Here is an 18,705-nt window from a genome sequence, read left to right on the forward strand (position 1 = left end):
TATCAATTTACATTCCCACCAACAGTGCAAGAGTGTTCCCTTTCCTCCACACCCTCTCCAGCATTTATTTTTTCTAGATTTTTTGATGATGGCCATTCTGACCAGTGTGAGATGATATCTCATTGTAGTTTTGATTTGCATTTCTCTAATGATTAGTGATGTTGAGCATTCTTTCATGTGTATGTTGGCAATCTGTATATCTCTTTGGAGAAATGTCTATTTAGGTCTTCTGCCCATTTTTGGATTGGGTTATTTGTTTTTTTGATATTGAGCTGCATGAGCTGCTTGTAAATTTTGAAGATTAATCCTTTGTCAGTTGCTTCATTTGCAAATATTTTCTCCCATTCTGATGGCTCTTTTGGTCTTGTTTATGGTTTCCTTTGCTGTGCAAAAGCTTTTAAGTTTCATTAGGTCCCATTTGTTTATTTTTGTTTTTATTTCCATTTCTCTAGGAGGTGGGTCAAAAAGGATCTTGCTGTGATTTATATCATAGAGTGTTCTGCCTATGTTTTCCTCTAAGAGTTTGATAGTGTCTGGCCTTACATTTAGGTCTTTAATCCATTTTGAGTTTATTTTTGTGTATGGTGTTACAGAGTGTTCTAATCTCATACTTTTATATGTACCTGTCCGGTTTTCCCAGCATCACTTATTGAAGAGGCTGTCTTTTCTCCACTGTATATTCTTGCCTCCTTTATCAAAGATAAGGTGACCATATGTGCGTGGGTTTATCTCTGGGCTTTCTGTTCTGTTCCATTGATCTATATTTCTGTTTTTGTGCCAGTACCATACCGTCTTGATTACTGTAGCTTTGTAGTATAGTCTGAAGTCAGGGAGCCTGATTCCTCCAGCTCCATTTTTTGTTCTCCAGATTGCTTTGGCTATTCAGGGTCTTTCGTGTTTCCATACAAATGGTGAAATTTTTTGTTCCAGTTCTGTGAAAAATGCCAGTGGTAGTTTGATAGGGATTGCATTAAATCTGTAGATTGCTTTGGGTAGTATAGTCAGTTTCACAATGTTGATTCTTCCAATCCAAGAACATGGTATCTCTTTCCATCTATTTGTATCACCTTTAATTTCTTTCATCAGTGTCTTATAATTTTCTGCATACAGGTCTTTTGTCTCCCTAGGTAGGTTTATTCCTAGATATTTTATTCTTTTTGTTGCAGTAGTAAATGGGAGTGTTTTCTTAATTTCACTTTCAGAGTTTTCATCATTCGTGTATAGGAATGCCAGAGATTTATGTGCATTAATTTTGAATCCTGCTACTTTACTGAATTCATTGATTAGCTCTAGTAGTTTTCTGGTAGCATCTTTAGGATTCTTTATGTATAGTATCATGTCATCTGCAAACAGTGACAGCTTTACTTTTTCTTTTCCAATTTGCATTCCTTTTATTTCTTTTTCTTCTCTGATTGCTGTGGCTAAAACTTCCAAAACTATGTTGAATAATAGTGGTGCGAGTGGGCGACCTTGTCTTGTTCCTGATCTTAGTGGAAATGGTTTCAGTTTTTCACCATTGAGGATGATGTTGGCTGTGGGTTTGTCATATATGGCCTTTATTATGTTGAGGAAAGTTCCCTCTATGCCTACTTTCTGCAGGGTTTTTATCATAAATGGGTGTTGAATTTTGTTGAAAGCTTTCTCTGCATCGATGGAGATGATCATATGGTTTTTCTCCTCCAGTTTGTTAATATGGTGTATCACATTGATTGATTTGCGTATATTGAAGAATCCTTGCATTCCTGGAATAAACCCCACTGATCATGGTGTGTGATACTTTTAATGTACTGTTGGATTCTGTTTGCTAGTATTTTGTTGAGGATTTTTGCATCTATGTTCATCAGTGATATTGGCCTGCAGTTTTCTTTCTTTGTGACATCTTTGTCTGGTTTTGGTATCAGGGTGATGGTGGCCTTGTAGAATGAGTTTGGGAGTGTTTCTCCCTCTGCTATATTTTGGAAGAGTTTGAGAAGGATAGGTGTTAGCTCTTCTCTAAATGGTTGATAGAATTCGCCTGTGAAGCCATCTGGTCCTGGGCTTTTGTTTGTTGGAAGATTTTTTTTTTTTTTTTTTTTTTTTTTGCGGTATGCGGGCCTCTCACTGTTGTGGCCTCTCCTGTTGCGGAGCACAGGCTCCAGACGCGCAGGCTCAGTGGCCATGGCTCACGGGCCCAGCCGCTCTGCGGCACGTGGGACCTTCCCGGACCGGGGCACGAACCCGTGTTCCCTGCATCGGCAGGCTGACTCTCAACCACTGCACCACCAGGGAAGCCCATGTTTGTTGGAAGATTTTTAATCACAGTTTCAATTTCAGTGCTTGTGATTGGTCTGTTCATATTTTCTATTTCTTCCTGGTTCAGGTTCGGCAGGTTGTGCATTTCTAAGAATTTGTCCATTTCTTCCTAGTTGTATCCTACTGTCCATTTTATTGGCATACAGTTGCTTGTAGTAATCTCTCATGATCCTTTTCATTTCTGCAGTGTCAGTTGTTACTTCTTTTTCATTTCTAATTCTGTTGATTTGAGTCTTCTCCCTTTTTTTCTTGATGAGTCTGGCTAATGGTTTATCAATTTTGTTTATCTTCTCAAAGAACCAGCTTTTAGTTTTATTGATCTTTGCTATCGTTTCCTTCATTTCTTTTTCATTTATTTCTGATCTGATCTTTATGATTTCTTTCCTTCTGCTAACTTTGGGAGTTTTTTTTTCTTCTTTCTCTAATTGCTTTAGATGCAAGGTTAGGTTGTTTATTTGAGATGTTTCCTGTTTCTTAAGGTAGGATTGTATCACTGTAAACTTCCCTCTTAGAAATGCTTTTGCTGCATCCCATAGGTTTTGGGTCGTCGTGTCTCCATTGTCATTTGTTTCTAGGTATTTTTTGATTTCCTCTTTGATTTCTTCAGTGATCACTTCGTTATTAAGTAGTGTATTGTTTAGCCTCCATGTGTTTGTATTTTTTACAGATCTTTTCCTGTAATTGATATCTAGTTTCATAGCGTTGTGTTCGGAAAAGATACTTGATATGATTTCAATTTTCTTAATTTTACCAGGGCTTGATTTGTGACCCAAGATAATGATCTATTGTGGAGAATGTTGCATCAGCACTTGAGAAGAATGTGTATTCTGTTGTTTTTGGATGGAATGTCCTATAAATATCAATTAAGTCCATCTTGTCTAATGTATCATTTAAAACTTGTGTTTCTTTATTTATTTTCATTTTGGATGATCTGTCCATTGGTGAAAGTGGGGTGTTAAAGTCCCCTACTATGATTGTGTTACTGTCGATTTCCCCTTTTATGGCTGTTAGTATTTGCCTTATGTATTGAGGTGCTCCTTTGTTGGGTGCATAAATATTTACAATTGTTATATCTTCTTCTTGGATCGATCCCTTGATCATTATGTAGTGTCCTTCTTTGTCTCTTGTAATAGTCTTTATTTTAAAGTCTATTTTGTCTGATACAAGAATTGCTACTCCGGCTTTCTTTTGATTTCCATTTGCATAGAATGTCTTTTTCCATCCCCTCACTTTCAGTCTGTATGTGTCCCTAGGTCTGAAGTGGGTCTCTTGTAGACAGCATATATATGGGTCTTGTTTTTGTATCCATTCAGCCAGTCTGTGTCTTTTGGTGGGAGCATTTAATCCATTTACATTTAAGGTAATTATCGATATGTATGTTCCTATTCCCATTTTCTAAATTGTTTTGGGTTCGTTATTGTAGGTCTTTTCATTCTCTTGTGTTTCTTGCCTAGAGAAGTTCCTTTAGCATTTGTTGTAAAGCTGGTTTGGTGGTGCTGAACTCTCTCAGCTTTTGTTTGTCTGTAAAGGTTTTAATTTCTCCATCAAATCTGAATGAGATCCTTGCTGGGTAGAGTAATCTTGGTTGTAGGTTTTTCTCCTTCATCACTTTAAATATGTCCTGCCAGTCCCTTCTGGCTTACAGAGTTTCTGCTGAAAGATCAGCTGTTAACCTTATGGGGATTCCCTTATGAGTTATTTGTTGTTTTTCCCTTGCAGCTTTTAATATGTTTTCTTTGTATTTAATTTTTGTCAGTTTGATTAATATGTGTCTTGGCGTGTTTCTCCTTGGATTTATCCTGTATGGGACTCTCTGTGCTTCCTGGACTTGATTAACTATTTCCTTTTCCATATTAGGGAAGTTTTCAACTATAATCTCTTCAAATATTTTCTCAGTCCCTTTCTTTTTCTCTTCTTCTTCTGGGACCCCTATAATTTGAATGTTGGTGTGTTTAAGGTTGTCCCAGAGGTCTCTTGAGACTGTCCTCAGTTCTAATTCTTTTTTCTTTATTCTGCTCTGTGGTAGTTATTTCCACTATTTTATCTTCCAGGTCACTTATCCTTTCTTCTGCCTCAGTTATTCTGCTATTGATCCCTTCTAGAGAATTTTTAATTTCATTTATTGTGTTGTTCATCATTGTTTGTTTGCTCTTTAGTTCTTCTAGGTCCTTGTTAAATGTTTCTTGTATTTTCTCTATTGTATTTCCAAGATTTTGGATCATCTTTACTGTCATTATTCTGAATTCTTTTTCAGGTAGACTGCCTATTTCCTCTTCATTTGTTTGGTCTGGTGGGTTTTTATCTTGCTCCTTCATCTGCTGTGTGTTTTTTTGTCTTCTCATTTTGCTTATCTTACTGTGTTTGGGGTCTCCTTTTCACAGGCTGCAGGTTCGTAGTTCCTGTTGTTTTAAGTGTCTGTCCCAAGTGGCTAAGGTTGGTTCAGTGGGTTGTGTAGGCTTCCTGGTGGAGGGGACTAGTGCCTGTGTTCTGGTGGATGAGGCTGGATCTTGTCTTTCTGGTGGGCAGGACCACGTCTGGTTTTGTGTTTTTGGGTGTCTGTGGCCTTATTATGATTTTAGGCAGCCTCTCTGCTAATGGGTGGGGTTGTGTTCCTGTCTTGCTAGTTGTTTGGCATAGGGTGTCCAGCACTGTAGCTTGCTGGTCGTTGAGTGAAGCTGGGTTTTGGCGTTGAGATGGAGATCTCTGGGAGATTTTCGCCGTTTGATATGACGTGGAGCTGGGAGGTCTGTTGTGGACCAGGGTCCTGAAGTTGGCTCTCCCACCTCAGAGGCACAGCACTGACTCCTGGCAGCAGCACCAAGAGCCTTTCATCCACATGGCTCAGAATAAAAGGGAGAAAAAATAGAAAGAAAGAGGATAAAATAAAATAAAGTTATTAAACTAAAAAATATTAAGAAAAAAAATTTTAAGTAAAAAACAACAACAACAAAAAAATGGATGGATAGAATCCTAGCACAAATGGTGAAAGCAAAAGCTATACAGAGAAAATCTCACACAGAAGCATAGACATACACACTCACAAAAAGAGGAAAAGGGGAAAAAATAATACATCTTTGCTCCCAAAGTCCATCTCCTCAATTTGTGATGATTCATTGTCTATTCGGGTATTCCACAGATGCAGGGCACATCAGGTTGATTGTGGAGATTTAATCCGCTGCTTCTGAGGCTTCTGGGAGAGATTTCCCTTTCTCTTGTTTGTTCGCACAGCTCCCGGGGCTCAGCTTTGGATTTGGCCCCGCCTCTGCGTGTAGGTTGCCTGAGGGCGTTTGTTTTTCGCTCACACAGGACAGGGTTAAAGGAGCAGCTGCTTTGGGGGCTCTGGCTCACTCAGGCCAGGAGGAGGGAGGGGTGCGGATGTGGGGTGAGCCTGCGGTGGCAGAGGCCAGCGTGATGTTGCACCAGCCTGAGGCGCACCGTGCGTTCTCCCGGGGAAGTTGTCCCTGGATCCCGGGACCCTGGCAGTGGCGGGCTGCACAGGCTCCCCGGAGCGGAGGTGTGGAGAGTGACCTGTGCTCGCACACGGGCTTCTTGGTGGCGGCAGCAGCAGCCTTAGCGTCTCATGCCCGTCTCTGGGGTCCATGCTTTTAGCCGCAGCTCGCGCCCGTCTCTGGAGCTCCTTTAAGCAGTGCTCTGAATCCCCTCTCCTGGCGCACCAGGAAACAGAGGGAAGAAAAAGTCTCTTGCCTCTTCGGCATCTCCAGACCTTTTCCCGGACTCCCTCCCGGCTAGCTGTGGCGCACTAGCCCCCTTCGGGCTGTGTTCACGCAGCCAACCCCAGTCCTCTCCCTGGGATCTGACCTCCGAAGCCCGAGCCTCAGCTCCCAGCCCCCGCCCACCCCGGCGGGTGAGCAGACAAGCCTCTTGCACTGGTGAGTGCTGGTCAGCACTGATCCTCTGTGCGGGAATCTCTCTGCTTTGCCCTCCGCACCCATGTTGCTGCGCTCTCCTCCATGGCACCGACGCTTCCCCCTCTCCACCGCCCGCAGTCTCCGCCCCCGGAGGGGCTCCTAGTGTGTGGAAACCTTTCTTCCTTCACAGCTCCCTCCCACTGGTGCAGGTCCTATCCCTATTCTTTCGTCTCTTTTTTCATTTTTCTTTTGCCCTACCTGGGGAGTTTCTTACCTTTTGGGAGGTCTGAGGTCTTCTGCCAGCGTTAAGTAGGTGTTCTGTAGGAGTTGTTCCACATGTAGATGTATTTCTGATGTATCTGTGGGGAGGAAGGTAATCTCTGTGTCTTACTCTTCCGCCATCTTGAAGCTCCCTTTTGGCTTATTTCTTTACAGTGTTTTCTTTTTCCCTTTTAATGTTTATTATTAACTTGGTTAAGACCGTACTGTATGGGGTTTTGTAGGCCACTTTCTCACTGATAATTATATCACTGACATTTTTGTGTTATTAAATAATCTGCATAAATACAAGTTGAACATATAAAAAAATCTCAAGTCACAAAAACTGTTCTCATTTTATTAAGAGATTTAGAAAATGGAACATGCTATTTATTCTTGGGCTGTGGCCAAGAGGAGTAATTGCTTCCACATTCTCTCTATACATGAAAACCATCCACTCTGAGGTGCAGCTGTAGCCATGCTCTATACATCTGTTATGCTTTTCGTTTTCTGGTCTGATAAGCTTGTTCATCTCCCCCATGCTGCTTTCAGCAGTTGCCGTGACACCAGGTGACAGCTGGATTTGGTGATTTCTTGTCTTATTGCTTAAGGCAGCAACGCTCCATTCAGCAGCGGCTTAGTTGCTGCTCCTTTGCACATGTGAGGCCTGCCAGAGCCCAGCTTCCGGGCTGGTGAGAGCTCCTTCATTCACCAAGTGATTATTGATCATCCCTTGACCTCTGTCCTGGGGGTGTAAAGGTGACGACCCAGTCCTGCCCCATGCAGCTCACAGTGTAGGCATTTGTTTGCAAGTGAACAGAGTACAGAGTGCCGTGATTGACCCTCAGAGGGCGGCTAACTCAGTTGGCCCAGGGAGTCTGAGCAAGGCTCCACAGAGGAGATTGTGCTTGAGCTGAGATCTTCCGCCGATGAGCCACTGACTTACAACTACTTTTATACGGCCTCTCTTGTTTTCTTTCTTTCTTCTTGACAATCAGAGCTACCCTGGATCAATTTTAGCATAGATGTAACCCGGGTGAGCTTGGTGTAAGGTATGCTGGTGTCTGGCCTGCTTGGTGTGGTCAGAGGCTCCCAGGGGGAAGAGGGAGGTGGTTGTGGCGCAGGAGATGCATCCACATAGCCAGTGGCCCGGGAGGATGGCGGATCCCCTGGGGGAGGGTGGAGCATCGGGGGGGAGGGGAGTGACAAGATCTGATCATGTCAGGCCCCAGACAAAGAGGCTGGCTTCCAGCTGATTGGGGGGAGGGGGAGACCCGAATCCTGTGTGGGACCACCAGTCGGGGCATGGAGGTGCTGTGTCGTGAGAGATCCACAGGCACCCACAGCATGTCCTTCAGATCAAGCAGTTCTCTGGTTCCTGGCAGTATCCTGTGGGGTGCAGCTTGGAAGCCCAGCAGGGAAGGCGAGGCATGCAATCCCAGTTGCAGCAGAGTGGCTGCATTTGGAGCACCCTCTGCAGGCAGTAAGTGCTTACCATTATCTCTGTCAGCACTGGCCTAGGGCCTGGCCTCTTCTGGATCCTGCTGTTGGGATCAGTGGAACTTTAGGAAGGACGGAGGGGTGGGGTGTGGCATGTCACAGAACCCCCAGCCACATAAAAAGTACTGGGAATAATATGTGTCTTTTCCTAAAGAACTCGGAGTGGTGTGCAGGTGTTGCAAGCCTCCTAGCCGTGTTGTTCCGGTGTAGCTGTTTGAATGGTGGGGCGGAAGGACCTGGAAAATGCTAGTGTCTGAGCAGACTTGTGTGCAGCCTTTTTTTTTTTTTTAAATTAATTTTTATTGGAGTATAGTTGCTTTACAATGTTGTGTTAGTTTCTGCTCTACAGCAAAGTGAATCAGATATATATATACATATATCCCCTCCTTTTTGGATTTCCTTCCCATTTAGGTCACCACAGAGCACTGACTAGAATTCCCTGTGCTATACAGTAGGTTCTCATTGGTTATCTGTTTTATACATAGTAGTGTATATGTGTCAATCCCCTCGTCCCAATTCATCCCACCCCCCCTTTCCCGCTGTTACCCATATGTCCTCTACGTCTGTGCCTCTATTTCTGCTTTGCAAATGAGTTCATCTGTATCGTTTTTCTAGATTCCACATATAAGCGATACTATACAACATTTGTTTTTCTCTTCCTGACTTACTTCACTCTGTATGACAGTCTCTAGGTCTAGCCACGTCTCTGCAAATGGCACAGTTTTGTTCCTTTTTATGGCTGAGTAATATTTATGTGCAGCCTTTAAGAATGTAGTCTTTTGATTCTGTAAATGAACATTTGTTAAAATTATTTTTTTCCTAGATAATCCCCTACGTTGGGACCATTTCTGAGCAGCTGGAGCCTGGAACTTTGATTGTACTACGTGGGCATGTTCCTAGTGACTCAGACAGGTAAAGTCATTCTGTTAGATGAGAAGAGAACAAGAATAAACTCGTTGTGATTGTGGGACAACAAAAAATCATGAGGGAGAGACCATTTGGATACTCGGAGGCCTGATTTTGCTTTCATAGCAGCCCCGGCCAAGGTGCTGAGGAAATGGGAATGAAAAACTGAAATACAGGTTATTTGGACTTTTTGTTGCTGTAAGTCTGATTGTAGTATAAAGAATTAGAGATACGGTTAATGAAGGGAACTGTGGTCAGATGACAGGGACACAGTCTAGTTACAGTGTAACATTCCCACACCATCTCTTAAGGCCTGTTCTGGGTGGTTTTATCTAATGCTTGCTTTGGGTAGAGTCTGGACGAGGCTGTATCAGCTAGAGTTGGGCTCGGCTCTGTGTGGTGGATGCCTGAACAACAGTGGTTTAAATAAGATGTGAACATGACATCTAAAGGGGACAGTCTGGAGGGCTGAGGGCGCACGCCAGCAAGCTGTTGGAGGAGTGGGCCTCTTCATGCACTCACCCTGCCATGCCAGGGTGAGGTCCTCTTTCTCGTGGTTCCTGGAAGCTAGGACTCTGGTCCTCACGTTGTGTTTGGGTAGCTGCCTGGGACTGTGTGCTATTTGGGGGGAAGGGGTGGGGGGTGGACAGAAGGCAGATGCCAACTGACTTTAGAGACCGTTTCCAGGAATCTTCCTTGCACACTTCACTTCTACCCCATCGGCAGAGCTTGGGGCACCTGGGCGAACGCACCTGCGGGGAGACTGGGCAATGTGGGTGCTTGTGGTGGACCGCCACCAAAAGCATGTGAGTGAACAGAAGATCCGTCAGCTGTCACTCGGCCTGGGTTTCTGCGCTGCCGGGCCTGCGAGGCCGCCTTCCTCCCTGAGTCCTCACGCAGCCTGTGTTTCCTCCCCTCCTCAGGTTCCAGGTGGACTTACAGTGTGGCAGCAGCGTGAAACCTCGAGCGGACGTGGCCTTTCATTTCAATCCACGGTTCAGAAGGGCCAACTGCATTGTTTGCAACACTCTGAAAAATGAGAAGTGGGGCTGGGAAGAGATCACCTATGACATGCCTTTCAATAAAGAAAAATCTTTTGAGATCGTGATCATGGTGCTGAAAGACAAATTCCAGGCAGGTTTTGGAGAACAGGGGTTAGATCCTCATTCATGAGAATAAGCACGAGGGAAGCTTTTCACATGAGTGAACTCACCCTTGCGTGTCCTAAATCCAGAGGAAGAGTTTGCCTTTATCATGTTCCTCTAGAGGAGGGCCCGGCGGGGCCCTTGCTGTGAGGCGGGCACAGCCAGCATCCCTGCCGGGGTCGCCGTGCTGGCAGAGGGCGAGGCCAGCGCAGCGGGAGTTTGTTAGATCATTGCTCCTCGCAGGGCTGAGCTTCCTTCTGACCTGGCACAGCCTTACACTCAGGATGGGAAAGTAAACCCCAGGCAGCAGGACCCGCAGGGTGGGAGAGTCTGAACTGACAGATGGGATCCTGGCGTGGGAGTCGGGGTTTGTAAAGTTGCATCCTGCCGCAGCCTAGTCCCGTAGGATCTTGAGATTCTAGACCCAGAGGAGCTCATAGCAACCCCGCTGCGTGTCGTCAGTGCTCCCGCTGCTTCCTCAGGTGTGTGTGGTCCTGGAGGCGCCTCCACCTCCTGGCCCACAAGCCTGTGGAGGACTTGACGGCTCAGGTGGAGACTCCCCACCCGAGGTGCAGACCCCTCTGACCCTCAGAGCCTGCTCCCACCAGCACTTCTCCCCTAAACCTCCTCTCTCCCCTCATCCCTCCTCTGGCCATTGGAGTACTTGGGTCTGGATCGTTCTTTTTAATGCTTGTCCGTGCTCTTGAGCTTTGGTTTTTTTCCTGTGTTTCTTTTGCCCGCCAATGGGATTTTCAGCTCCTTGAGATCAGAGACTGTACTGTGTTCGGCGTGTCTTCCCGACACTCCTACAAGTACTGACATCTGGCGGGAGAGGGAGGCGCCCTGTGCACTGGTACCCGCTAAAATGCATTTATTAACTGTTTTATTCGTGGGGGGGACCTGTCTTCTGTGTTTGTCCAGGTGGCTGTCAATGGAAAACATACCCTGATCTACGCCCACAGGATCAGCCTAGAGAAGATCGACACCCTGGGCATTTATGGCAAAGTTATCATTCACTCCGTGGGTTTCAGCTTCAGCTCGGTCAGTCCCCTTCCATGGGGGGCGGCAGGGGGTCTTTGGTGATGTTTTCTTGAAAACTGTGTAAATATGTCCCTCGTTAGTGTGTTAATTTCTTGGAAGTAAATCTTTCAGACTAGTAGGATGCTAATCATTGACCAGGGCTTGCTTGTCTGTAGGATCTCAAATCTAGCATGGTTCCAACAAAAACCCAAACAGTAACAACAAAACAAACAGCCTTTACAGCTGGAGAGCGGCCGTTTCCCTGATGCAGGAGCGTAGTGGAGCAGTTCGCTAGGATTGTTTCCTAGAAGCGGGACGTCAAAGGGTACCTGCATTTTAAGTTAGGATTGAAATTGCTAACGTGCCCTCCAGAGAGAGTAAAACAAAGTAGTCTCAAGGTCTGTATTCATTTGCTCACATTCTTCTTCTTCTTCTTTTTTTTTTTTTTTTTTTGCGGTACGCGGCCCTCTCACTGCTGTGGCCTCTCCTGTTGCGGAGCACAGGCTCCGGACGTGCAGGCTCAGCAGCCATGGCTCACGGGCCCAGCCGCTCTGCGGCACGTGGGATCTTCCCGGACCAGGGCACGAACCCGTGTCCCCTGCATCGGCAGGCGGACTCTCAACCACTGCGCCACCAGGGAGGCCCCTGCTCACATTCTTCTTGACATTAGTTCTGATTTTAACATTTGCCAGCTTGACAGAGGGGAGAAGGTTACTAATGTTCATGCATTTTTGGATAATTTTCTGTCATATTTTCATGTTTAATACCATTTATAATTTTTGTTGATATGTCAAGCAGGTTATATTTAGAATTCTGATGGATGTTAAATATTAATCTGAACTTTTCTTCAGGATTTAAGAAGTAGCCAAGCATCTACTCTGGAATGGACAAAGATAAGTGAAGAAAATGTAAATATTAAATCTCTTAATCAACCACCAGTTTAAAAATGTTTTTTTAGTTGCCATGTAAATTAGGTGGCAGGCAGGCTGAGTTTTAAAAAAACTGTTTTTAATATGAAAACTTATATTTTTAGTAATTAACAGGCTGGAAGTAATCGTTCGAAAATTGAGGCATATACTTCAGGGTGCCAGGTGCTATAAGTTTTGCTGTTTAGACTCTCAGTGGATCTGACCACTACCCACCAATCTTCTGTACAAAGAACTCTCTGAACTGCTGAATAGGGCTGTCCGGAGGTGTTTATAAATAGTGAGCACAGCCAGTGCATGGGCAAACGAACTTCCACGTGTATCTTCTCCCCCTGTGGAAACAACTGCAGTTCAGACATTTTTTGCTGTTATTAGTGTGGAGAAAGTGAGGCCTTACTGATCTCAGCACGTTCCTAGACAGACTAGAATCTCAGCATTTGGGGAGCACCCTGGGAAGAACAAGGAAAATGTGTTTGAAGCCCACATGTGGCCTTCAGGAAAGGCTCAGCTTGTGGCGGAGGCTATAGGATTCAGATGAACAGGACAGTCAGTCTGTTCCCAGCCTGAGTGGCACTCTGCAGCTCCAAAGCACTTGGTCAGGAAGCACTGGCCACCTGCATGTCCCCCCGCCCCGGAGTGGAGCAGGCACTACCGGCCCAGGCTCTGGGTGGTACAGCCAGTAAGATCCAACTGCTCATGTTATAAAACGTATTTCTTCCGTCAATCATCTGTATTTTGTCTTTCTCTTCCAATAGGTACAGAAGTCTGGCATGTCACAGTTTGTAAGTATTTTTGCTATAACCTGTGGAACCTTTTATAAGATTGCCCAGGAAATGAATAGTTGAAGCTTTGGAAGACAGGTTCATTCATTCCATACCTTATTGCAGAACTGTTTCCCTACAGCCTAGTAATAGAGGAGACATTTCTAAAATCATCCCCAGAACTGTCTACACCAAGAGCAAAGGTTCGCCAGCCAATCACACTTTGACTTGCTCCAGAATACTACCTACCGACTGTTTGTCAAAGGTTTGAAGAGCCAAAATTTTCTTAATTCTGTCTAACAAGTATTTAATGTTAGTTAGCTGATATGCGTAACTGCTACCCTCAGTACAAGCCCAAAGCAGCCACTCTGTGTTTGCACTGGTGTCCTGGACGGCTATCAGTCAACCGGACATCAGGTCCCTGAGCCGTTAGTGTGTTTCTGTAGCTCCCCCTACCTCAGCCGCTTCCCCTCCGGGCTGAAGGCAGTGCACGCTTCAGGCCAGCCGAGGTGACCTTCTCAGAGGGCATTTCACTCAGGCAGAGGATGTCAGGTCCCTCCCCATTCATTTCATTGTCTGAAAAATGGAGTGTTTGCTGTGAGCCAGGGACCCACCTGGGACCAAGGCAGACTTGGTCTGTCCCTTCATGGGGTTCACGGCCTTTAAACATTTCCCAGTGTCTTCTGGCAGTTTTCCCTCAAGATCCCTTTTGCAGGCTTCCTGATGCTAACTGGGATTTCTTTGCAGACTCTGCCATTCGTAGCGAGGTTGAACTCCTCAATGGGCCCTGGACGGACTGTTGTCATAAAAGGAGAAGTAAATACAAACGCCAAAGGGTCAGTATCAGTAAGTGGCCGTAATAACGCGGCTGCTGCTGCGTGTCTCTTACAGCTGTAACCCTGTCAACAATCTCGTGAGGTGTAAGTCGGGCTAATGTCATAAGCTTCATTTGAAAAGTGAGACTGTTAAAGCCAGATGAAGTTAGACTGCTGACAACTAGCAGTTGGCGGCGCCTAGGCTTTTTGTGGCCAGACAGGAGGGTGGCATTTTTGTCCACGAGGCCCACCCTTGCAGAACTGCAGGGCAGCTCTGTGAGAGCAGATCACTTTTATTAGGGCTCGTTTCCCTTGCCATGGGTCTTATAAGATTCCTGCTTTTAGAACCTTTTCCAGAGGTGTTCAGAGTTCTGAAAGCTTGAAATGAGAGCTATTTCCTAGCAAGTAGTACACTTTGAAGAACAGGGCATTGTAAATGCTGAGACTTCCTGCTTGGAAGGACCCTGTTCTTGCAGCAGACGTGATCCTTTGGGTCGCTTGCTCTAACCGTTTAATTTCTTCCTGTAGCCTTAAACGTGGATCTTAAAGCTTTTCATATTTTTATTTTGCAAATAACATACTTATACCAACGGTGTGCTGACTCGGAATTTTAAATTTCACCTTCATCGGCATTCCTGGGTCCTTGTGGGTACATGTTTTGTGTAATCAGAGTTTAATTCTGATTGTTAAAATTGCAGAAACTCGACTCCTCTCTTCTACTTGGCTAATTAGTTTTTAAAAATTCTCTCAAAAGCTTTGCTGTTGATCTACTATCAGGAAAATCCAGGGATATTGCTCTCCACCTGAACCCACGCCTGAATGTTAAAGCATTTGTAAGAAATTCTTTTCTTCAGGAGTCCTGGGGAGAAGAAGAGAGAAATATTACCTGTTTCCCTTTTAGTCCTGGGATGTACTTTGAGGTGAGATGATTATCTTTTTTGAAAATGGGACAGGAAAAAGAATCCTGCGGGCAGGGGTAAGATGCAAGATAAATGGTCCATTTAAATTGAGTCCAACTTAATATGTGGAGGTTGTGTGTGGTTTTTGTTTATTTGGAGATTGTATTTTGAATGCCGTCTTTTATAACGCAAATAATCAGCATAAATGGCCAAGCCAGTCGAGTGCCACGTTATTTGCATTGGAATTATCTGACATGTTTTCATAATGACAATTTCTGTGTAACCCCATATTAGTTAATAGGAATTTGAACAGGAACCTTGTCTCAGGGCGGGAGTAGCGCGTTTAATCCTAAGTGAACGTGAGGATGTAGGAGCCATGAGACTGCCGGCACTATCCGTCGTCTCGGTGACACACAGCTTAGGTGGCAGTACTCTGTTCCAGGCGGTCCTGTTTGTATATATTCAAAGAAAGACACATTTAGACTACTGGGACTTGAAGGCATGTAGTCCTGAGCCCCCAAAGGTGCGAATGTTCTAACACAGCCTCTCCCCAGATGTGCTTCCGGGTAGTCTCGCCACGTGGATGCTGCATGGTTGGCTGGGTGCCCTCACCAGCTTACGTGACTCACTGCTCATGTGGCCATTTAGGGTCACTGATTTCGGTCGTGGCTTCTCTAGCATTTTAAACTGTCACATGCTCTGGACGGTTGGAGCTCGCAAGACTCCTCAGAGTTGTTAGAAGTGTGAACATCAGGCTGAACAGAAGGTGGTGATTTGGCATTAATATTTATCCGTAAGTTCCTGTCTAATGCAGTGCCCTGGTTTGGGGAGTGATAGACAGGAGCGAGCTCATCATAGGTTCCCTGGAAGTGGTGGGTACTCGTTTGGAATTCAGAAGGAGGTGGGGGTGTGAAGGTTATCTGGGTTTTACAGATTTCGGGGATGATACGGACAAGTCGCTGGAGGTCGGAAGGGCGGCACAGGGGTTGCTGACTAGGCGGCAGTCAGGGTGCGAAGGGTGACGTGGGTTCACTGGAGGGAGAGGTGGCTGCTCCGGCAGGAAGCTGATCCTTGTGGTTGGTGACTGGAAACTCGTGACCTGTTTTCTGGCCTATTTGAGCCCCAAGTTTGCGACTACTGTATCAAAAGAGGAAAATAACACATTCTCTTAAATAATCTTTTCCTTTGTTAGTTTTCTACTTCAGGAAGAGTAGTTGTCCTCACGTGGGATCACTGTTGTCAGTTTTTTTGTAGTGATAGCTTTAAACTCCTGCCTTTTTAATAGGCTTTCATTGAGATTCTCAGATCTTTCCATTAAAGCCATTGCTTTGCTTTTAAACAGTATCTTCTGTTCCGTGGCATTTCAGATTCACTTGTTAGTTCCAGCTGGAATCATTTAAAAACTATCTTTCGGTTTTGTAATGTCATCAGTGAGCTCTTTATCAAATTCATGTTCTTAGGAGCTGTTCAGGTGGTTGAGGGATCTTGGTGTTCCATGTTTGCATGTATGTACTTTGTTTTGCAACAGTGTGTCCACTAGGCTGCCTGCCATTTCTCTTCCATTTGTAACATAAGGTGCTGGCTCTGCACTTGCTCTTAGTCTAGAGAACTCTTTTCCCACTGCATCCGTCTAATGCCAGTTTGTTTTCCCTTCTGAGCATAAGGCTGTGTGTTTTGTATTCTCTTGAGATTTTGTTAAATGTCCATCACCAAAGGTCCCTTCCATCTGGTTGAAACTGGGATTTCCACCATTGTTGTGGGCATATAATCCCCAGTTATGGCTATTTTCCCCAGTTCTCTGTATAGCCCTGCGCCTTCATCTGTGTCAGTTATTGCTGTTATCCATGGAATTTCCCCCTCTTCCTAATCTCCCCCAGCAGCCATTTCCACTAGTCCTAGCAAAAGAAAAAAGACACTCCGTTGGCTGCTTTGCAGATCCAGATTTTGTGCCTCAGTCTGGCCTCCGGGGATGGAGGCGGGGAGTGCCGGGGAGAGCACAGTGTGGGTTCACCCAACTGGCCTCTGCAGTGTGGGTGGGAAACAAATGGTAGTCAGTGGCCAGACTGGCATGGGGAACATGGTAGCAGAAGTAAGAGGTTTAGGTGTACGAGCAATTTAAAAGGATCGCAGTTAACCCTGAAGGGCTAACACCAGTGAGGACTCTGAACTGAATCTCTTCCAAAACTCAGAGGTTCATAGAACACTGAGCTTTGAAGAGCTTTGGAGAAACAGACAAGAGGTGCTGAGCCAGGATGGGAATCAGGGTCACCAAGCAGCTCTGCAATCCCTAGCAAGTGACCTAAACTTCTGAGGTTTCATATTGTCTGAGTTGCCCAAGACCCTAGAGTTTGAGGCAGCAAAGTGAGGATCCAAGCCCCTTGGTACCAGCCTGTGACTGGGAACCAGCTCTTCTGTGAACGAGTGTCATGGTCAGCCACTTTCTCCTTCCCAAGTGTTGGCGAGGAGGGCGGCTTGCCACTTCCCCAGGAGCACAGGGCAGGAGAGGGCGCGTGCTGAGGACAGGAAGCCAGCAGGCCCTGGGGACAGTGTGAAGGTCCAGGCACATGAGAGCCACTTCCTGGAGTGGGACAAGGCAGAAAGTGCCACTACAGATACACGTTAGTCAGATCCTGGAAACTGCAGCAGGGAGTCGGCGCTGGCAGGCTGGGAGAGGAAACCAAATGGTTTACTTGACACGCCTGTTCATGTGCGGGAAGCAAACTCTTAAGCCCAGGGGCACCACTAATGTTGTGTATACTTTCCTTCCAGATGATAATTTATTGTGATGTTAGAGAATTCAAGGTTGCAGTAAACGGTGTACACAGCCTGGAGTACAGACACAGATATAAAGACCTGAGTCATATCGACACGCTGGAAATCGATGGCGATATCCACTTACTGGAAGTAAGGAGCTGGTAGCTGACCGGTGTGCTACAAAAACTGAAATACAGGTGACTTCTGTAACACTGGCCTTGTTAAAATGCATCTTACTCTCATGATACGGTTTATATATATTGTTAAAATGAGCTGTAAGTCCTACTGGGTGTCCTCAGTCCATGTCACGCAGTGAGACTTTGTCAAGCAAAAAGTGAGGACATTTGAGGCAACAGCAGCTTATAGCCATTATTATAACAGGCCTTTCTGCTCTCTCTCCTGTACCCTGGCCGCCTCTTTTTTAAACCTACTTCACATTCAGCAAGTGTTTATTAAGAGCCTGCTGTAACACAGTAGCCACCCTGCATGGAGCGCTTGTCTTTTGCCAGCACTGTGCTGGGAGCTGGGAGGACACAGTGAGGCACGTACGTTCCCTGTTCTGTTCAGCTCAGAACCTTCCGTGCTTTGCCACTGTGTCATTGTTTCTCCTCCATGCACTACATAAACTCACCAGGCACTTAAAAGAATTATTCTGTTAGATCACCTGAGGACACTATAGGCGACACCACTCTTCCTGCAGTGCTGCCCTTCATACCCAGTGTTTGATCGTATCCTGTAATTGAGAGGATTGATGTTGACCTACATCTGGCAATTTTCTTTAGCATAATATTTATATCTTCTAGCTGTAAGCATTACCAAATAATTATCATTATGAGATCGGAACACAGCACAAGATAGAGGCAAAAAACAAAGCAAAACGAACAAAACCAAATGGTACTGAAATTAACTTGATGTCAATCTCCAGGCCACTGATCTTCTGTACCAGTAAATGGTTATTTTAGAATATTGGAATTTAGGGTGAGTCAGAGGTCTCCTCTGAAAGTTTAAGGTAGACGAGAGTTGGATTCAATTTGTAAAATGTTTGTGGGTAACAAAGCAATGTCAAGATTAGACTTAATGATTGATTATAGAACAGGCCCTATCAATCAGAAAGTAAAATACACCAGCAGAGACCAGTGAAGTAGAGAGAGGCCGTGTGTGCCTGTTGCTTGTCTGCACGCAGACCAGCACTGCCTCTCCTCTTCTAAGACGACCCCGTCATCGTTAGTGACTGAGATCAAAACGCTGTTCTCCCTTCAGTGATTAAAATCAAACCTGTATCAGCAAGTTGAACTGTTGTTGCATTTCTGTAATTTTTTCTGTTATTCTTTGAAGAGAGTTGGCAGAAGTTCTTTGTAGAATTCTTACAGGTCAGATCTTGTCACAGGGAATTTCAGAGCCTTGGGAGTGGGGAGGTAAAAAGCTAGATCAGTCAGATCATTTTGTATTAAATCGCTGGGCTGAATTCTGCCAGGATTTGGGAATATTTTCGTAACAGCTTTTGGTTGGGTATTATTTGTATCCCTATAGTGGAAAAAATATTGTTACCAGTCTTACTTT

General features: G+C 45.1%; 1 protein-coding gene across 7 annotated transcripts in view; it reads left to right on the plus strand.

Moving 5' to 3' along the window:
* The window catches only part of LGALS8 (galectin 8), a 37,114-nt gene extending 18,676 nt beyond the window's left edge, over positions 1-18,438 (plus strand). For 3 of the 7 annotated variants that reach the window (XM_027094004.1, XM_027094006.1, XM_027094005.1), the window contains 9 exons: positions 8,743-8,831; positions 9,749-9,959; positions 10,892-11,011; positions 11,842-11,898; positions 12,672-12,698; positions 12,820-12,942; positions 13,425-13,513; positions 14,247-14,412; positions 17,161-18,438. In XM_027094004.1, coding sequence (XP_026949805.1) covers positions 8,743-8,831; positions 9,749-9,959; positions 10,892-11,011; positions 11,842-11,898; positions 12,672-12,698; positions 12,820-12,942; positions 13,425-13,513; positions 14,247-14,412; positions 17,161-17,310 — 1,032 coding nt within the window. In that variant the 3' untranslated portion in view covers positions 17,311-18,438. Of the gene's footprint in view, positions 1-8,742; positions 8,832-9,512; positions 9,632-9,748; positions 9,960-10,891; positions 11,012-11,841; positions 11,899-12,671; positions 12,699-12,819; positions 12,943-13,424; positions 13,514-14,246; positions 14,413-17,160 lie in introns of all 7 variants that reach the window. The other 4 variants (XM_027094009.1, XM_027094010.1, XM_027094007.1 and 1 more) reach the window with 2 other exon arrangements.
* The last annotated feature ends 267 nt before the right edge of the window (positions 18,439-18,705 follow it).

The sequence above is a fragment of the Aethalodelphis obliquidens genome, unplaced genomic scaffold (assembly GCF_003676395.1).
Source record: "Aethalodelphis obliquidens isolate GAN/ISIS:26980383/991018 unplaced genomic scaffold, ASM367639v1 scaffold87, whole genome shotgun sequence".
Classification (NCBI taxonomy): Eukaryota; Metazoa; Chordata; class Mammalia; order Artiodactyla; family Delphinidae; genus Aethalodelphis; species Aethalodelphis obliquidens.